A 20566-nucleotide genomic window follows, 5' to 3' on the forward strand; every position below is an offset into this window, starting at 1 on the left:
GTGTGTAGGGATTGAACCTGAGACTTCAGGGCTTCAGCCATGAATTTTTTTTTTTTCTGCAAAATATACCTCACCTTCCCCTGGCCCCAGATGAATCATTTTTTTTATATTTATTTATTCCCTTTTGTTGCCCTTGTTGTTTTATTGTTGTAGTTATTATTATTGTTGTTGTCATTGTCGTTGTTGGATAGGACAGAGAGAAATGGAGAGAGGAGGGGAAGACAGAGAGGAGGAGAGAAAGATAGACACCTGCAGACCTGCTTCACCGCCTGTGAAGCGACTCCCCTGCAGGTGGGGAGCCGGGGTTCGAACCAGGATCCTTAGGCCGGTCCTTGTGCTTTGCGCCACCTGCGCTTAACCCACTGCGCTACCGCCCGACTCCCCAGATGAATCATTTTAACTAAGTTTGCCCACTAACTGAATCTGGCTTAGAGGTAGGAATCCTTTGGCTTGCATATGAAAACTTTAAAATTGTATTTCAAATATTTAAAACTCAAACTATTTGTCACTAAGTCCTGATTTCCCGAAACTTGGGGAAATCTAGCAACCTTTGGCTGGGGTTGTGGGGGGTCTCTCACTAGGCAGCAGTTCTCACACAGAGACTGCTTCACTGATTGAAGCAAGGCGTGGCTTTTGCAGCCAGCCAGTTATCATCCCCTTTTACAATTCCAGGGCTTGTGATCACCAATAGGACAAGTAGTTCCCCACACCAGCCATTTACTTTTGTAAGTTTAGTTTTCTTGGAATCAAGGCTGGGATTCTGCTGAGATGAATGATACACCTTATTGTTTAAAAATATTTCACCAAAATATTGTTGCAGTGTTTTGGTGTGTGTGTGTAGAAAGCATAATGGTTATGCAAAGAGACTCTCTTGTCTAAGGTCACAAAGCCCCAGGTTCAATCCCTCACACCACCATAAACCAGAGCTCAACAATCCTCTGGCAAAAATAAAGTGTTTTGACTTCCCCATACATTTTTTCAGAGACTAGCACTTTTTTTTTTTTCCTTTTCTTTTTCTGAGCACTGCTCAGCTTTGGTTTATGGTGGTGTGAGAGAGTGAACGTGGGGCTTTGGGGTCTCAAGCACTACAGTTTCTTTGCATAACAATTATGCTATCTCCCCCACCCATGGACTAGCACCTCACTCACCTCCCCCAAGTTATCGCCTTGCTGTGAAGGGGATCTGATGATTTGCAGAACAACTTGGATTTACCTAATCCATACAATGTGGAATAGATTTGTTGCTCGGTTGGTGGATCGAGTCACTCAGCCCGGGAAGATCAGATTAGATCCGCAAATGGGGTAGCAAAGTAAATTCCCACGCTTCAAATCCCGCCCCTAAACTGACAGCCTCCCGGCTGGTCGGTTTCCTTCAGCAGCCCCATTCCAGAGTCCTCCAGTGGAGCCTGCTGTGACCCCAGGTCGCTGCAAAGCTTTGGCGTTCCAGCCCGACCACAAGCCAGCACGCGCGTACCCACACCTGCGCACCTACTAGCCCGCGCGCATCTGCCACCTGCGCTCCACGCGTAGCATCCGCTTCCCGCCTCCTTCCAGGCGTGGCAGTCGATCCCCACCTCCTCGTCCCGCTCCCACGGGGCGGAGCTTCTGCATCGACACTCGGCGCTCGGCTAAGGCTGCCTTGGCCCGGCGACAGTCCAGCCGGAGGCGGAGCGAGCCCAAAATGGCGGCTCTCAGGCTCGCGCGCTCCTTGCTGCTGAGGCTCTGAGGCGGTAGCGGGGTGTCGGGGGCGTCTTTTGCCGGCCCTGGGGACCCTGGACGATGAATCGGGGGCTCTGCTGAGGCCGGGCGGCGGGGGCCGAGCGACGTGGCGGCGAGGGCGGAGGCGGACCCCACGGAGCGGGATGTGTGAGAGTTACTCCAGGTCGTTGTTGAGGGTCTCGGTGGCGCAAATCTGCCAGGCGCTGGGCTGGGACTCGGTGCAACTCAGCGCCTGCCACCTCCTCACCGACGTGCTGCAGCGATACCTGCAGCAGCTGGGACGGGGCTGCCATCGCTACTCCGAGCTCTGTGAGTACCGGGCAGGGTGCGGGCAGGTGGGCATGGGGGCGCCCCCAGCCACCCGGAGAGCTCGCCCTCCACCCCCACCCGGAGATCGGGCTCCGCCTCAGCCCACCGCTGTCCCCAGGTCCTCAGCCCATCCCCTGACACTCTAGCCATCCTGCGGGGAGCCTCTTTCTCCTTCTGTGGATTCCCGCCTCCTGTGAGGAGCCGGGTTGGGGTGCCACCCCCGCGCCCCCTCCTTGATCAGCGGCAGCGTACGGGGTGCTTGGGGCAGCCGCCTCCTGGTCGCCCCCCAGCCTTCCCGACTCTGCTGCTGCACCTCCCCGGTGCAGGCAAACTCCTCCAACTAGTTATCTTAGGCGCTCCGTCTGTGCCGACTCCCAGCAGGCTGGCCGGCCATCACTCCTCCAGCTCCAAGCCGACCGACCACTCCTGGTTGACAGCTGTGCCCCGAAAAGGGCCTGGCCTCCGGGTTGGGATCTGACCCCAGAACACACTGCTGCATCTCCACTCACCTCTCTGCCGAGCCGAGCCGAGCCTTGTCCGTTTAACTCAGGTTCACTTTCCCAGACCCTAGTATTCTACTATCTGCCAGGGGTGATCAAAGCGTGGTAGAGGGGCCCCACGCAATGGGCAAGGCTCCCTCAGGCCATCTGGGCTGCAGAGCTGATGGCTTTTCAGAGAATGCCCACTAGTACCTAAAACTGGTTGACGTGGAGGAATTCAGAATACTGAATAGAAGCCACGCATCATCTAATTGAATGAACGAAGAAGACAGAGAGAAAAAGAGAGGAGGGGGCACTACCACTCATCTGAAACTTCAGGCCATGATTTCTAAGGTGGTAAGCTGGAGAATGGCACAAAGCGTGCCATGGGATATTCTGTTTTGTGAAACTGACTCCTTGGCTGAAAAGTGAAGACTCACAGGTTTGCTTTATTTCTGTAGATTCGTGCATCCACAGTACTGTCAAAATAATAAATTGCCCACAACACAGATGTGATTTTTGTCCTTCTTTCTTGTTGTCACCTCTCTAGGCCAACTTTTTCCACATAGACACACGCACACACACACGAAAGACACCAGAGCACTAATGCTTCCCTCAGTGGAGTGGGGTGGGCTCATGTCATTCTTAAAAATAATTCATTGTCCTTCATTGGTCACAGGCAGGGAAGCTCAACTCTTAAGTAGCACATAGTTCCCTTTCTGCGTTGGCATTTCACTTATCTTCTGCCATCCTAATCTGCAACCATGCTGAGCTACCTGCCTTCTCAGAAGCATTTCAGGTTAATCTGTTTCTACACGCATGCTGTCTCCTCAGAATGCCCTTGTCTCCTTGGTCCACCAGCAATTTGCATCTCATATCCATGTAACTTTTGCTTTAGGAAATTCATGTTAGCTATCTGGTGTTTTAATTCTGTGCATGTTTCTGCTGTGTTATTTAGTCATATGTGTATGTTTCTCATCTTCTCCTTTCTTCTCCCCAGGAAGCAGATGTTTTACTTGTTTATAATAGTGTATGCTTGTATTCTGTGTAGTGCTAGAAGATAATAGGCACCCCAAAATATTTGTTGAATAATAACTGGTAATACACTCCCATAACTTTAGTTGCTCCACTTTTTGAGTTCTAAGAATGTGTGCCTTCAGGGGCCAGGCAGTGGCACACCTGGCTAAGTGCACGCATTCCCATGTGTAAGGATACTGGTTCCAGCCCCTGCTCCCCACCTGCAGGAAGGAAGCTTAACAAGCAGTGGAACAAGTACTGCAGGTGTCTTTCTGTCTCTCTGCCTCTGTATCTCCCCCTATCAGCTTATCTCTATCTTATCAAAGAATAAGAAGAAAAGAAAAGGAAAAATTGACCGCTGGGAATGGTGGATTTATCATGCAGGCACTAAGCTCCAGTGATAACCCTGGTGGCAATTATAAAAAAAAAAAAAAAAAAAAGAAGTGCTTCCAAAGCTTTGAGTTCTTGATACTTCTCATCTAAATAACTCTCGTTTATTGTTGTTGTTTTTTATCTTTTTTAAATATTTATTTATTTATTCCCTTTTGTTGCCCTTGTTTTATTGTTGTAGTTATTGTTGTCATCATTGTTGGATAGGACAGAGAGAAATGGAAAGAGGAGGAGAAGAAAGAGAGGGGGAGAGAAAGATAGACACCTGCAGACCTGCTTTACCATTTGTGAAGCGACCCCTCCCCCTGCAACTGGCTCGAACTGGGATCCTTATGGTGGTCCTTGTGCTTTGCGCCACATGCGCTTAACCCACCACACTACTCGTTTATTGTTTTTAATAAAGATCTATTCATTATAGAGAGAGAGAACCAGAGCATCACTCTGACACTTGCATTGCTGGGGACTGAACTCAGGAACTCATATTTGAGAAACCAACGCCCAATCTATATTGCAGCACTGCCTGGACTGTATTTCATTATCTTGAGAATATACCACCAGCTTACTATATTCATTCTCTTGGCTTTTGCTTCTTTTCTTTCCCAGCTTCCTGGTCCTTGAATATATATTGTTAGGTTGTGCAAAGTCCAGATTACATTTTGCTACTAAATAAGTATTAGGTCACAGAAGTAGCTCCTGACTACATAGTTATCTTCCTTGCCTTATACTCAGACCCAGAATCTGTGCATCACTCCAAAGTCATCATCGGGTGATTATCACTGCATATCTATGTGAACCTCTTTCCTAATCACCCAACTTCTGTTTTCTTTCTTTTAGTGAGAATTCACTTATCATGTTCATTATTCTCCATCATGGTTTGGCAACATTACCAGAAGCTAATTCCTGGTATACTTACTAGTTACAGACTTTTTTTAGGTAATTTTTTCTTACAATATCCTTATTTTAGACTTGAATGAATAACCTCAGGCTCCCAAAATACAGTTTTATAGTCTCTTTCAAGTCCTTTTAGACTTTATGACAAATAGTGAGCACTGAACTAAGTTTTGGGGACATAAAACTACAAAGGCACAATCCCTGCCCATAGTATGTGCCAGCATGTCAGTCAGAACAATTTGATGGTTTTTGTTTTTAAAATTTTTCATATGTATTTTTTGATAAATCTTTTCTTAAAAATATTTTATTTATTTATTAATGAAAAAGATAGGAGGAGAGAGAGAAATAACCAGACATCATTCTGGTACATGTGCTACCAGGGATTGAACTCAGGAACTTGGTTTGAGAGTCCAGTGCTCTATCTGTTACTCCACCTCCCAGATCACAATAAATCTTTTTTTCTTTAAATGTTTTTAATAGTTCTTTCATTTACTTATTTGATAGAGACAAAGTGAAATTTGGTGGTGAGAATTAGATAGAGAACGAGAGAGACACCTGCAGCTCTGCTTTACCACTTGTGAAGCTCCCCTGAAGGTGGGGCCAGGGGGCTTGAACCTGGGTCTTTGTGCATAGTAACAGGTGCACCACCATCCAGCATATATATGGCCACCAGGCACAGAGTATCCCCCCCCCCCCTCTTTTTCACACTTTGCTTTGATAGGACAGAGAAATTGAGAGGGGAGTGGGAGTTAGGGAGAGAGACACCTGCAGCCCTGCTTCATTGTTTGTGAAGTGTCTGTCCACCCTACAGGTGAGGAGCTGGGGCTTGAACTCAGGTTCTTCCACATGGTGATGTGTGAGCCCAACCGGATATGCCAGTGCCATACCCCCAGAATGGCTTTCATAATTTTGTAAAAAAAAAAAAAAAAAAAAAAATTCTCTCAAGTTAAAGCCAGTATCATAAGTTTGTATCAATCTGGTGATTGGTCTAAGCATTTGGGGCAAAAGTTTGTGCATGCATTGCATTGCATGAGATGTTAATATGTGTGCATGCACAAAAAAGCAGGTGCTACATCTTCCAGAATGACCCCTCAAGATATACTTTAACTTAATAGTCAAGTAGTTTAGGCAATAAGTGCAGAAGTAATATGGTAGGAAGAGATGATTGAGACCCAAAACAAGGAAAAAAGAGAGAGACTTGAGCTATAAAAAGTGTGGTTGTATGAAGTTAGAGAACATTCCAAGCAAGAGAAAAGCATAACCTAAGGAAGCCACGTGGGATTAAGCTTGATGAAAGCGTTGAGAAGGTGACCAGCGTGGCAAAAGTAGCCAGTTCATTTGAAGAGTGTAAAGAGAATGTTAAACAGTGAAGTCAAGTGTGTGTGTAACTCATTTAATAGAGGAATTAAAATGCAGTAGAAGACACTGCTGATTCCTAAGAAGGGGATGAGTGCAATGACAATGACATTTAAAGAAAATCCTGCAGTTAGTGTAATGCCTGGGAGAGTCAGGAGAACTTGAAATGATATTGAACTAGTGATGGTAGGAACAAGGGGGGAGGGAACCTCCCCTAAGTCATGATCAGAAAAGGTGTGTGTGTGTGTGTGTGTGTGTGTGTGTGTGTGTGTGTGTGTGTGTGTGTGTGGAAAGTACCAGAAGGTTTTGGGTATAAGTTGCCAAACATGGAGGAACCCAAGATGATTACGTTTAGTGTCAAAGTGCACACCCAGGCCAATTAAGAGGGAAAATAAGCATTAGTTTTATTCATTCTTGAGTTTTTTGGTTTTTTTTTTTTTTCTTTTGCCTTTAAAGTAACGTATATTTGCAGAAAACTTCAGACAACAGAAGTGTTTGAATTTAGACACGGAGGTTTCCTGTTTCAGCTCTTTCCTTTCTGAACTGCACTGTAGCATGTGAGCCAGCACGCACCTAATGCTCACAAATTCTGGATTACTCCTGCTTTAGTGGGATTTAAATTTTAGACATAACTGAATTTGAAGTGACCACAGGAGATTTCAGTTAAAAATAAACAAATCCTCTAGGATATTTAGATGGAAATTGGGAACTGGAAAAAATTTTTTGTTCAAGATATGTTTATTTGTTTACGAGAGAAGGAAAGTGGGAGAGAGATCAAGAGAGTGCACCAGAGCGTCACTCTGACATAGGCTCTGATGAGGATCAAACTCAGGGCTTCACACATTCCCAACCCTGGACTCTACCCACTGTGCCACTTCCCAGGCCACAGGACCTAGAATTTTCATAGAAACCTTATGCAGAGACCTTAGGGTTCTGGTACAGGTAGGAAAAACTTCTGTTTGTAGAGAAAATCTCACTAGGGGCTGGGCAGTGGCGGGCCTGGTTAAGCACACATGTGACCATGCTCAAGGACCCAGATTCAAGCCCCTGGTTCCCTCGTGCTATGGGGAAGAAGGTTCATGAATGGTGAAGCAAGGCTGCAGGTGTCCCTCTCTACCTCTCTCCCTCTGCCTTTCCTCTTAATTTCTCTCTCTCTATCCAAAATAAAATAATTAAAAAAGAAAAAAAGGGAGTCTCACTGTTTTAACTTTTTTAAAAATTTGTTACTTGTGTGAGAGAATTTACATGAGATAAGCCTGAGTCACTCCAGCACATGCAGTGGCAGGAGTTGAATCTCAGTCATAGAAGCCAGTGCTCTACTAGGTGAGCTCTTTCTCTTGCTGCTACATTACTACTATATATAAAATAGTGGCCTCCAGGGTTATTTCTGGGGTTCGGTGTCCACACTACAAGTCCACTGCTCCTCATGGCTATTTTTTTTTTTTTTTCATTTTATTGGACAGGACAGAGAAAAAATGAAAGAGAAGGGAGATAGAGAGGGAGAGAGAAGGGTAAGACACCTGCAGGCCTGTTTCACTGCTCATGAGGCGGATCCTGTGCAGGTGGGGAGTCTGGGCTAGAACCCAAATCCTTATGTGGGTCCTTGAGCTTTGTACTATGTACCCTTAGCCAGGTGTGCCACTGCTTAGCTCCCACTTATTTTATATTTTACCAGAGCACTGCTCAGCTCTGGCTTATGGTGGTGTGGGGGGATTGAACCTGGGACCTGGGGAGCCTCAGGCATGAGAATCTGTTTGCATAACCATTAGGCTGTTTCCCCCACCAACCATTACTCATATGGTATCTTTTAGTTACATTTAAACATCTATGTGTAAATTACCTTTTTTGTATTTATTTACTTTTTATTTAGTACCACAGCACTGCTCAGCTCTGGCTTACAGTGGTGTAGGGATTGAATCTGGGACCTCGGAGTCTCAGGCATGAGGGCCTGTTTCCATGACCATTATGCTGTCTCCCTCGACAATACATTTATATTTTCATTAATGAGGGAGAGAGAGAATTGAACGGGACTCTAACAAGGCTGAACTCTGGACCTCATACTCACAGGCCATACCTTCTGTTGCTGCACGGCCTTCTGGGGTGTTGTAAATTACCTTTATGTTCCAACCTTTTTCTCTCAGTTGTCTGGAATTTAAAAAGTTGATTTGGTGGTATGATTAAGTCAACAAATATTTATCGTGTTCCAACTACGTACCAGCCATTGTTTTCAGTTCTAAAGACGTGTCATTGAGCAATAGAGACACTATAATAGACATTTACTCAGTAAAGCTTTCTAGTTCTAATAAAGATCTAATAAGAGTATTGTTTGCTGGGCATTTACTTTGTGTCAACTGCTTTTTCAGATGCTACTTTGATGTGTTTTCTGTTGGCTGATTGCTAGTATAACTTGTCTGTGTATCTTGCTTGATTGGCAGAAGTATTTAAAACTGACTTTAGGAATCAACTGTCTAATGTTTAGGTAATAGGATATTCTACTTAAAGCCTGAATTTTTTGTAATTCAGTCTTAAATATAGACTGGGTTTGATTCTGAGCTGTGTGTTTACTTAATATTTTTTTCTTTTTTTTAAATATTTGTGGTGTATTTTTCAAAATAATTTGCTGTGCTTTTGGCTTTGTTTCAGATGGCCGAACAGACCCAATTTTGGATGACGTTAGTGAAGCTTTCCAACTTATGGGAGTTAGCCTGCATGAACTAGAAGACTACATTCACAATATTGAACCTGTCACTTTCCCACATCAAATCCCTTCATTTCCTGTTAGCAAGAACAATGTACTTCAATTTCCTCAACCTGGAAGTAAAGATGCTGAGGAAAGAAAAGAATACATTCCTGATTACATGCCACCTATTGTGTCTTCTCAAGAAGGTTTGTGGTACTCCCATTTGCTTCTTACTTATCTGTTTGTAACTTTTTGAATGAGTTTTTAATATTCTTTTTTTTTATTTCTTTATTGGAGGATTAATGGTTTACACTTGATAGTAAAATACAATAGTTTGTACATGCATAACATTTTCACATAACAATATAACCCCTACTAGGTCCTCCTCTGCCATCATGTTCCAGGACTGCAGAGTCTTTTACTTTGGTGCAATATACCAACTCCAGTCCATGTTCTGCTCTGTGTTTTCCCTTCTGATTTTGTTTTCCAGCTTCTGCCTGTGAGTGAGATTATCCCATTGTCATCCTTCTGTTTCTGGCTGATCTCACTTCACATGATTCCTTCAAGCTCCACGCAAGTTAGAGTGAAGAAGGTGAAACCACCATTTTTAATAGCTGAGTAGTATTCCATTGTGTATATAGGCCACAACTTGCTCAGGCATTCTTCTGTTGTTGGACACCTGGGTTGCTTCCAGGTTTTGGATATTAAAGCCAGACTGAATTTTAGTTGAGATGTCTTTCAAATATATGTAGGTCTCTTCGACTTTTGCTGCAATGGCTCGGTGGTATGAATGTATAATTTATGGCCTTGTCCTGAGGTAATTAGCTTAATTAGGACTTTCATTCTTGGGAACAGGTTTAAATATGCCAGCTCTGGGCCAACAAGATAGCTCCCCTTGGTGAGTGTACTGTGTTTGCTCTGGAAGTTACCCAGGTTCAAGCCCTGCTTCCATACTGAGGGGAGCTTCGGTGCTGTGATGTCTTTCGATCCCTGCCTCCGTTTTTCTTTTATTTTTTTTTCAAAAAATTAATTAATTAATTTTAAATTTCTTTACTGGGGAATTAATGTTTTACATTCAACAGTAAATACACTAGTTTGTACATGCATAACATTTCCCAGTTTTCCATATAACAATACAACCCCCACTAGGTCCTCTGTCATCTTTCTTGGATCTGTATTCTCCCCATCCACCTACCCCAGAATCTTTTACTTTGGTGCAATACACCAATTCCAGTTCAGGTTCTACTTGTGTTTTCTTTTCTGATCTGTTTTTCAACTTCTGCCTGAGAGTGAGATCATCCCATATTCATCCTTCTGTTTCTGACTTATTTCACTTAACATGAATTTTTCAAGGTCCATCCAAGATCGGCTGAAAACGGTGAAGTCACCATTTTTTATAGCTGAGTAGTATTCCATTGTGTGTATATACCACAACTTGCTCAGCCACTCATCTGTTGTTGGACACCTGGGTTGCTTCCAGGTTTTGGCTATTACAAATTGTGCTGCCAAGAACATATGTGTACACAGATCTTTTTGGATGGGTGTGTTGGGTTCCTTAGGATATATCCCCAGGAGAGGAATTGCAGGGTCATAGGGTAGGTCCATTTCTAGCCTTCTGAGAGTTCTCCAGACTGTTCTCAACAGAGGTTGGACCAATTGACATTCCCACCAGCAGTGTAGGAGGGTTCCTTTGACCCCACACCCTCTCCAGCATTTGTTGCTGTTACCTTTTCTGATGTATGACATTCTCACAGGAGTGAAGTGGTATCTTGTTGTTGTCTTATTTGCATTTCTCTGACAATCAGAGACTTGGAGCATTTTTTCATGTGTTTCTTGGCCTTTTGGATCTCTTCTGTGGTGAATATTCTGTCCATGTCCTCCCCCCATTTTTGGATGGGGTTATTTGTTGTCTTGTTGTTGAGATTTGCAAGTTTTTTATATATTCTGGTTATTAGCCTCTTGTCTGATGTATGGCATGTAAAGATCTTCTCCCATTCTGTGAGGGGTCTCTTGGTTTGGGTAGTAGTTTCTTTAGCTGTGCAGAAGCTTTTTAATTTTATGTAGTCCCATAGGTTTATGCTTGTCTTAGTCTTCTTTGTAATTGGATTCGTTTCATTGAAGATGTCTTTAAAATTTATGCAGAAAAGAGTTCTGCCAATATTTTCCTCTAAGTATTTGATAGTTTGTGGTCTAACATCCAAGTCCTTGATCCACTTGGAATTTACTTTTGTATTTGGTGAAATATAGTGGTTCAGTTTCATTCTTCTGCATGTTTCAACCCATTGTTTCAACACCCTTTGTTGAAGAGACTCTGCTTTCCCCATTTAATAGTCTGAGCCCCTTTGTCAAAGATTAGGTGTCCATAGATGTGGGGGCTTACTTCTGGGCTCTCAATTCTATTCCACTGGTCAGTGTGTCTATTCATGTTCCAGTACCAAGCAGTTTTGATGACAATGGCCCTATAATACAATTTGAGATCTGGGAGTGTGATGCCTCCAGTTCTGTCCTTTTTTCTCAAGATTGTTTTGGCAATTCTAGGTCTTTTCTGGTTCCAGATAAACATTTGTAGCATTTGTTCTATTCTCCTAAAAAATGTGCTTGGGATCTTGATGGGGATAGCATTAAATTTGTAGATGGCTCTGGGTAGTCTATTCATTTTGATGATGTAAATTCTCCCAACCTATGAACATGGAATATCTTTCTACTTCTTTGTGTCTTTTTCAATTTCCTTGAGTAGTGACTCATAATTTTCAGTATAGAAGTCTTTCACTTCTTTGGTTAGGTTTATTCCTAGATATTTTATTGTTTTTGTTGCTATAGTAAAAGGAATTGATTTCTGGATTTCAATTTCTTCTAATTTAGTGTTTGCATAGAGGAATGCCACTGACTTTTGAATGTTAATTTTGTAGCCTGACACCTTACTGTATTGCCTGATGATATCCAAAAGCTTCTTGCTGGATTCCTTAGGTTTTTCTCTGTATACTATCATGTCATCTGCAAATAGGTAGAGTTTGACTTCTTCTCTTCCAATGTGTATCCCTTTCTTTCCTTGCTCCTGCCTGATTGCTATGGCAAGAACTTCCAACACTATGTTGAATAGTAATGGTGATAGTGGGCATCCCTGTCTAGTACCTGATCTGAGGGGAAATGCTTCCAGTTTTTTCACCATTGAGTATGATGTTGGCTGTAGGTTTGTTATATATAGACTCCACTATATTCAGGAATTTTCCATCTATTCCCATTTTTTGTAGTGTTTTGATCATAAAGGGCTGTTGTATTTTGCCAAAGGCTTTCTCTGTGGTTTTTGGTCTTGCTTTTGTTGATGTGGTGGATCACATTGATTGATTTACGTATATTAAACCAACCTTGCATGCCTGAGTAAACCACACTTGGTCATGATGAACAATCTTTTTAATATACTTCTGTATCAGGTTGGCTAGAATTTTGTTCAGTGTTTTAGCATCTATGTTCATCAGAGATATTGGTCTTTAGTTTTTTTTTTTTTTTTGGTTTTGTTCCCTGTCTGCTTTTGGTATCAGAGTGATGTTGGCTTCATAGAAGCTGGAAGGGAGTATTCCTGTGTTTTCAATCTTCTGGAAGACTTTTAAAAGTAGAGCTATTAGTTCTTCTTTGAAGGTTTTGTAAAATTCATTTGTAAAACCTTCTGGTCTGGGACTTTTATTTTTAGGAAGATTTTTGATAACTGTTTCAGTTTCATTAGCTGTGATGGGCCTGTTCATGTTATCTACTTCTTTTTAAATTAGTTTTGGAAGTTTGTAGGTATCTAGGAAATCGTCCATTTCTTCTAGGTTCTCTAGCTTGGTGGCATATAGTTGTTCATAGAAGCCTCGCATGATATGTTGAATTTCTGTGGTGTCTGTTGTGATATCTCCTCTTTCATGTAGTATCTGATTTATTTGGGTCTTCTCCCTTTTTTGTTTTGTCAGTCTGGCTAAAGGTTTGTCGATTTTGTTCACTGTTTTGAAGAACCAACATTTACTTGGCGTTGATCTTTTGTATGGTTTTCTTATTTTCAACGTTATTGATCTCTGCCCTAACTTTAATAATGATTTCTGTCCTTCTGGTTGCTTTAGGGTTCCTTTGTTCTTCTTCTAGGTCTTTAAGATGTGCAATCAGGCTGTTTATTTGTGCTTTTTCTTGTTTCCTAATGTGTGCTTGTATGGCTATGAACTTCCCTCTCAGTACTGCCTTAGTTGTGTCCCAAATATTTTGATAGCTTGTGTCTTCATTTTCATTGAACTCTTGAAACATTTTGATTTCTTCCTTTATTTCCTCTTTGACCCTGAAGTTGTTAAGGAATGTACTGTTTAGCTTCCACATTTTGGGACTATTACTAATCTTTATTTTTTTATTTTTTTTATTTTTATTTTTTTCCTCCAGGGTTATTGCTGGGCTTGGTGCCTGCACCATGAATCCACCGCTCCTGGAGGCCATTTTTCCCCCTTTTTGTTGCCCTAGTTGTTGCAGCCTCGTTGCGGTTATTATTGCCATTGTTGACGTTGCTTTGTTGTTGGATAGAACAGAGAGAAATGGAGAGAGGAGGGGAAGACAGAGAGAGAGGGGAGAGAAAGATAGACACCTGCAGACCTGCTTCACCGCCTGTGAAGCGACTCCCCTGCAGGTGGGGAGCCGGCGGCTCGAACCAGGATCCTTACGCAGGTCCCTGCGCTTTGCTCCACATGCGCTTAACCCACTGCGCCACCGCCCGACTCCCTATTACTAATCTTTTGTTGATTGTTAAGTGTTAGTTTAATTCCACTATTGTCTGAGAAGATGCTTGGGATGATTTCAATGCTCTTGAATTTGCTGATGCTGTCTTTTTGGCCTAACATATGGTCTATCCTTGAGAATGACCCATGTGGACTTGAGTAAAATGTGTATTCCAGCTTCTTGGGATGAATGACTCAAAATTTCCAATAGTTCTAGTTTATCTATCTCTTCATTTAGCTTCCTTATGTCTTTATTAATTTTCTGCCTGGATGATCTGTCAAGTTGAGAGATTGGGGTGTTGAAGCCCCCTACTATGACTGTGTTGTTGTTAATATATTGCTGTAGCTCTTTCAGTAGATGTTTGATGTGTTTAGATGGCTTCTCATAGATGTTAATAATTGTTTAGTCCTCTTGTTTGACTGATCCTCTGAGCATTAAGTAGTGTCCATTCTTATCTTTTTTAATTTTATCTATTTTAAAGTCTATTGTGTCTGATATGAGAATAGCTGTTCCTGCCCATTTTTGTGACTATTTCCGTAACAAGAATTTGGATGTTGACCTCACTATTTTGTTGTTCAACCTTTGGGGGGCTTTTAGCTGGACTCTTGTCCTGGTTCATTTCTCCAATACTTCTTGTTGGGTTAACCATTTTATATATTATGTTATGAGTTCCTTCTCTCAGTACTTTTCAAAATACTGATCACTGTTGCCTGGATTGACTTGTGTGTAAGTAAGGTAATTAAAGGGTTCACAGTGGTGGAAGTTAACAGTTGTTTCAATAGTATTTTAATCCCTGATTTGGAGCTCAGTGGTTTAAAAGCCTCTTTTGTGCTTTTTCTTCCCTGTAGGCTATGGAGCCTGAGGGCTTTTAAGCCTACTATAAGTAGGCTTCTTAGCTTAATCACTGACTCCTGACCAAGAGATAAAGCAGGGTGTGGCAGAGATAATCCAGTGGTTATGCAAAGACACTTTCACAGCCCCACCACTATGCCACCAGGTATAGGTCTTCTGAGTTTCCCGGTTAGATCTCTGTCCCCTGGTGTCCCTCCCTGCTGCTTCTCCAGATTCTGAGGGCAGTAGCCATGGAGACTCAGAGTTGCACTTAGTGAGTCTCCGGGGAGTCCTCTCCTCCCTTCAGCTGTCCCCTTGTTGGTAGAACAGACTGGAGGTGGTGTCTCAACTGATAAACTGCTGGACTGTTACCAGCTGCTTGATCTTTCCCTAGGCTCCTCTCTGTCCACCAACCACACGTGTTTGCACTTACCGGTGATTTACTGGGTTCCTGTGGTCATTCTAGTCCTGTCTTGTTTCGGTCCCAGGTGGTATCCTTTGGTATTCCTAGTTGATCTGGGAGAGGAGAGGAGAGGAAAGGAGTAGAAACAGATCTGCTGCTGCTCGTAGCCCCGCATCGGAAATTTCTTAATATTCTTTTTTAAATTAAAATTTATTGTTGGATAGAGACAGAGAAATTGAGAGGGGAGGAGGGAAATAGAGAGGGAGAGAGACAGAGAAACATCTCCAGCTCTACTTCACATCTCATGAAGCTTTTCCCCTGCAGATGGGGTCCAGGGGCTTGAACCCAGGTCCTTGTACACTGTTGTGTGTGCACTTAACCAGGTGCGCCATCATCTGGCTCTGAATTTTCAATAGTCTATGATTATCTTAAAATGCTCTGGCAACATATAGATTCAAAAAATAATGGAAAGAATATATATATATATATATATATATATATATATATATATATATATATATATCCAGTGCATTGCTCAGCTATGGCTTGTGGTGGTACAGAGGATTGAACCTGGGAGCCTCAGACATGAATCTGTTATGCTATCTTCCACGCCCCAAAAATATATTTTAAATATTTTATTTATTTGTTAATGAGAAGGATAGGAGGAGAGAGAGAGAAAGAACCAGATAACACTCTGGTATATGTTTTGCTGGGGATTGAACTCAGGACCTCATGCTTGAGAGTCCAATGCTTTTTTTAAAAAAATTTTTTTATTAGTGATTTACAGTTTTTTATTTATATTTATTTATTTGTTTTCCCTTTTGTTGCCCTTGTTGTTTGTCATTGTTATAGTTATTACTGTTGTTGTAACTGATGTTGTCATTGTTAGACTAGACAAAGAAATGGAGAGAGGAGGGGAAGACAGAGAATGGGAGAGAAAGATAGACACCTGCAGACCTGCTTCACTGTCTGTGAAGGGACCCCCCCTGCAGGTGGGGAGCTGGGGCTCGAACTGGGATCCTTATGCCAGTCCTTGCGCTTTGTGCCACGTGCACTGAACCCGCTGAGCTTTACCCATTGTGCTACCTCCTGGACCATGAAACATCTTAATGTTATTTATTTATTTATTTATTTTTGAAGTTTTTTAAAATCTTTTTTTTTTATTTAAGAAAGGATTAATTAACAAAACCATAGGGTAGGAGGGGGTACAACTCCACACAATTCCCACCACCCAGTCTCCATAACCCACCCCCTCCCCTGATAGCTTTCCCATTCTCTGTCTCTCTGGGAGCATGGACCCAGGGTCATTGAGGGTTGCAGAAGGTAGAAGGTCTGGCTTCTGTAATTGCTTCCCCACTGAACATGGGCGTTGACTGGTTGGTCCATACTCCCAGTCTGCCTCTCTCTTTCCCTAGTAGGGTGTGTCTCTGGGGAAGCTGAGCTCCAGGACACATTGGTGGGGTCTTCAATCCAGGGAAGCCTGGCCAGCATCCTGATGGCATCTGGAACCTGGTGATTGAAAAGAGAGTTAACATACGAAGCCAAACAAATTGTTGAGGAATCATGGACCCAAAGCTTGGAATAGTGGAGAGGAAGTGTTAGGGAGGTACTCACTGCAAACTCTAGTGGACTTCTGCTTTCAGGTATATATTTTGCAGTAGTTTATGGATACGTGTGAACATAAGCTCTCTCTCACAGAAACTGGTGTATATCTAGGTTATGGGACTTTGTTAGAAAGTGAACCACCTTAGATGAAATTAGAGTGTACTATAAAAGGAAAGGTCTTACCCGAGTAATGAAGCTGAAGGGTTGTCATTCCACACGTGAAGTCTCTGGACACAGTCTGAGGTGAAGCATGTTGAGGTGGCAATCGTTGCGTTGGTTAGGTTGTGATCAGCGGATGCAATATTATTTGGTATGGATTGGGAGAGGCATACGGGAAAGTGGGCCCTATCCAACAATGAACCCACCTTCTCTGACCCATCTTGGACAGAGCTAGAAGGAATTATGTTAAGTGAGCTAAGTCAGAAAGATAAAGATGAGTATGGGATGATCCCACTCATCAACAGAAGTTGAGAAAGAAGATCTGAAAGGGAAACTAAAAGCAGGACCTGACTAAATTGTAAGTAGGACACCAAAGTAAAAGCCCTGTGGTGAGGGGTAGATATGCAGCTTCCTGGGACAGTGGGGGGTGGGAGTGGGTGGGAGGGATGGGTCACAGTCTTTTGGTGGTGGGAATGGTGTTTATGTACACTCCTAGCAAAATGTAGACATATAAATCAGTAGTTAATTAATATGAGAGGGGGAAAATCAGTTGTATGTCTCAAAGTTTCTCAAAACACAAACTGAATCTTTTTAATATATAGGCTGTGTATTTGATATGCGGACTCTCTCAAAAGCCTAGACCAAGTAGATTAGAAGCATCCAATAGCACAGCTATATACAAGATACTGGATACTGTACAGCAAACCATAACAAAAAGACTTTTCAAAGTTAACCCAATTACCAAATAATGTAATGATAACATTAACTATCGATTGTCTTTTTGAACCCTAAGACAGCAGGAACCTCACATCTCCAGTATAGAGCCCCTACTTCCCCCAGTCCTGGAACCCTTAAAATCTTTTTTATTTATTGGATAGAGACAGCCAGAAATTGGGAGGGTAGGGGGTGACAGAGAGACACCTGCAATCCTGCTTCACCACTTGTGAAGCCACCCCCCTGCAGGTGGTGAGCTGGGGGCTCAAACTGGGATCTTTACAACAGTCTGTGTGCTTTGCGCCAAGTGCGCTTAACCTGCTGCGCTACCACCCGCCCCTTATTTATTTATTTTAAAGATTTTATTTATTCATGAAGAACATGGTTAGGGAGGGAGGGAGGGAGAGAGAGAGAGAGAGAGAGAGAGAGAACAGGATATTACTCTGGTGCATATGCTGCCAGGGATTGAATTTAGGACCTCATAATTGAGAGTCCATTGCTCTGTCCACTGCGCCACTTCTTGGACCACCATCTTAATGCTACTTGCAAGTTATTCTAACCTTTAAAGCACACAAACTTGCAGCTGGTATAACCAGGCAGAGCCGTTGCACAATCAGAGTTCTGTCTGGCGAGGCATTCATTGCCTTTGTAAATGTACATAGGGAGCACAGAGTATGATCACCTTTCATTGGACGTGATATATGCAAGTGGGATAAAGATTTAGAAAGCCTTTGAAACAAAGCAAACTGGAGTGACTCTTTTCCTCCCCTTTTATTGTTAGAGTGAATTGGATGAAAGTGGAAACAGTGAGTGAATATTTTTGAGCATGGATGCTATCCCATTGTGTGTAGCCCATTTTGTCTGTCCATTCATGTACTGATGAATATTTGGGGTGTCTCTGCCCTCTGACTCTTGTACTAATGTTGCTTTGAACACTGACAAACACATATCTGTTTGAGTAACTTTCTTAGTTTTTGGAGTATATATCCTGAAGTAAAATTGCTGCATCATGTGGAAATTCTGTTTGTTTATTTATTTATTTATTTAATATTCATTTATTTCCTTTTGTTGCCCTTGTTTTATTGTTGTAGTTATTATTGTTGTTATTGATGTTGCTGTTGTTGGATAGGACAGAGAGAAATGGAGGAGGGGAAGACAGAGAGGGGGAGAGAAAGATAGACATCTGCAGACCTGCTTCACCGCCTGTGAAGCGACTCCCCTACAGGTGGGGAGCCAGGGGCTCAAACTGGGACCCTCATGCTGGTCCTTGCGCTTAACTCACTGTGCTATCGCCTGACTCCCTATTTATTTTTTTAAGATTTACTTATTTCATGAAATGTAGATACCTTGTTTAGGGACATAGGCGGTACCAGGGATTGAACTCAGGACCTCGTGCTTGCAAGTCCAGCACCGCACCCATTGTACCACTTCCTGTGCCACTCTTTAAAGAACAGCCATACCATTTCCTGGAGTGGCTGCACCATTTTATCTTCTCATCAGCAATATCTCAGGGTTCTGATTTCTTTTATTTTCTTTTTTAATATTTATTTATTTCCTTTTGTTGCCCTTGTTTCTATTGTTGTAGTTATTATTGTTGTTGTTGATGTCATCATTGTTGGATAGAACAGAGAGAAATGGAGAGAGGAGTGGAAGACAGAGAAGGGGAGAGAAAGATAGACATCTGCAGACCCGCTTCACTGCTTGTGAAGTGACTCCTCTGCAGGTGGGAAGTTGGGGGCTCGAACAAGGATCCTTAAGCCAGTCCTTGCATTTTGTGCCACGTGCGCTTAACCTGCTATGCTACTGCCCTACTCCTGGGCTCTGATTTCTTAACAGTTCATTTTGTGGGAGTCGGGCTGTAGCACTACGGGTTAAGCGCAGGTGGCACAAAGCACAAAGACTGGCATAAGGATCCTGGTTCGAACCCCGGCTCCCCACCTGCAGGGGAGTCGCTTCACAGGCGGTGAAGCAGGTCTGCAGGTGTCTGTCTTTCTCTCCTCCTCTCTGTCTTCCCCTCCTCTCTCCATTTCTCTCTGTCCTATCCAACAACAACAACAATAATAACTACAACAATAAAACAACAAGGGCAACAAAAGGGAATAAATAAATAAAAAATAAATAAAAAAAAAAACAGTTCATTTCGTTTCCTTTCCTTTTCTTTCTTCATTTTTTTCCTCTAGGATTATCACTGGGGCTTGGTGCCTGCACTTCGAATCCATTGCTTCTGGCGGCCATTTTTCCCATTTTGTTGCCCTTGTTATTGTTGTTATTATTGTTGTTGTTGGATAGGACAGAGAAATGGAGAGAGGAGGGGAAGGCAGGCAGACGGGGGAGAGAAAGACAGACACCTGCAGACCTGCTTCACCACTTGTGAAGTGACCCCCCTGCAGGTGAGGAGCTGGGGGCTCTAACTGGGATCCTTATGCTTTGTGCCATGTGCACTTAACCTGCTGTGCTACTGCCTGGCTCCCTACAGTTCATTTCTTAGGATCTCCTGTGATAGTTTAATAACAATTTGGGTGTTAATCTGTTGTTTCAATGATAGGCTTTATTTAGAGTTGGGATAAGTTGTTTCACAGTCTGAGTTGTTTCACACCTTTAGGTCAGTGTTGCCTCAACTGAAAAACAGTGAAAAGTGGCCCTCTGTTATAGGGATTTCTTGTGTGTTGGTGCCTGACTGTCAGGTATCCTGAGTCTTTTAGGTGAGTGAGTTCCACTGGCTGGTTCCAGGGCTGTAATGAAACGTGCTCAGAGGGAACTACTGGACCCAGGCTTGCTCTTAGCCACCATTGGATGGAAGGAACTGACTGTAACCTTTTAGAAAGTCATCATCATGTTCTGGTTTGAGCTCCCCTGCACAACAGTTTATCATTTCTCTTCTTTAGGCTCTTCCAGGTGTAATACTTGAAGGCAGGAGGTAGTGTTACCAGTGTTTCATCATAGCATATGAACAGTAAATGGTCTTGAGTTCAGTTAAACATTACCTGTGGGGTCTCACCTATAGAAGCACCTTATTTTTCCTCCTTTCCTCAAAGGCCTTTATTGCCTTTCAGGAAACCATATCGCTTCTAATCCTGCCTGTAAAGTTGATCTCTTTAAGCCTTTCATCTCCTATCTCGAGTTTTTGATCTTAAACAGAGCATTGCTTAACCCTGATTTGTGGTGGTGGGGAGTAGGGATTGAACCTGGGACTTTGAAGCTTCAGGTATAAAAAATCTTTTTACATAGCCATTATGCTGTGCCTTGTTACAACTCATCTAAACATATATTTACTTACTTTAAA

At 42.7% G+C, this 20566-nt stretch overlaps 1 protein-coding gene across 2 annotated transcripts in view; it reads left to right on the top strand.

Moving 5' to 3' along the window:
* The first annotated feature begins 1655 nt into the window (after positions 1 to 1655).
* TAF3 (TATA-box binding protein associated factor 3) overlaps positions 1656 to 20566 on the top strand; it is a 164885-nt gene continuing 145974 nt past the window's right edge. The window contains exons 1-2 of one of the 2 annotated variants that reach the window (XM_060192132.1): positions 1656 to 2027; positions 8804 to 9046. In XM_060192132.1, the coding sequence (XP_060048115.1) occupies positions 1862 to 2027; positions 8804 to 9046 (409 nt within the window). In that variant the 5' untranslated portion in view covers positions 1656 to 1861. The remainder of the gene's footprint in view (positions 2028 to 8803; positions 9047 to 20566) is intronic. The other variant, XM_007534319.3, reaches the window with a different exon arrangement.

Source organism: Erinaceus europaeus, chromosome 6 (assembly GCF_950295315.1).
Source record: "Erinaceus europaeus chromosome 6, mEriEur2.1, whole genome shotgun sequence".
Classification (NCBI taxonomy): domain Eukaryota; kingdom Metazoa; phylum Chordata; class Mammalia; order Eulipotyphla; family Erinaceidae; genus Erinaceus; species Erinaceus europaeus.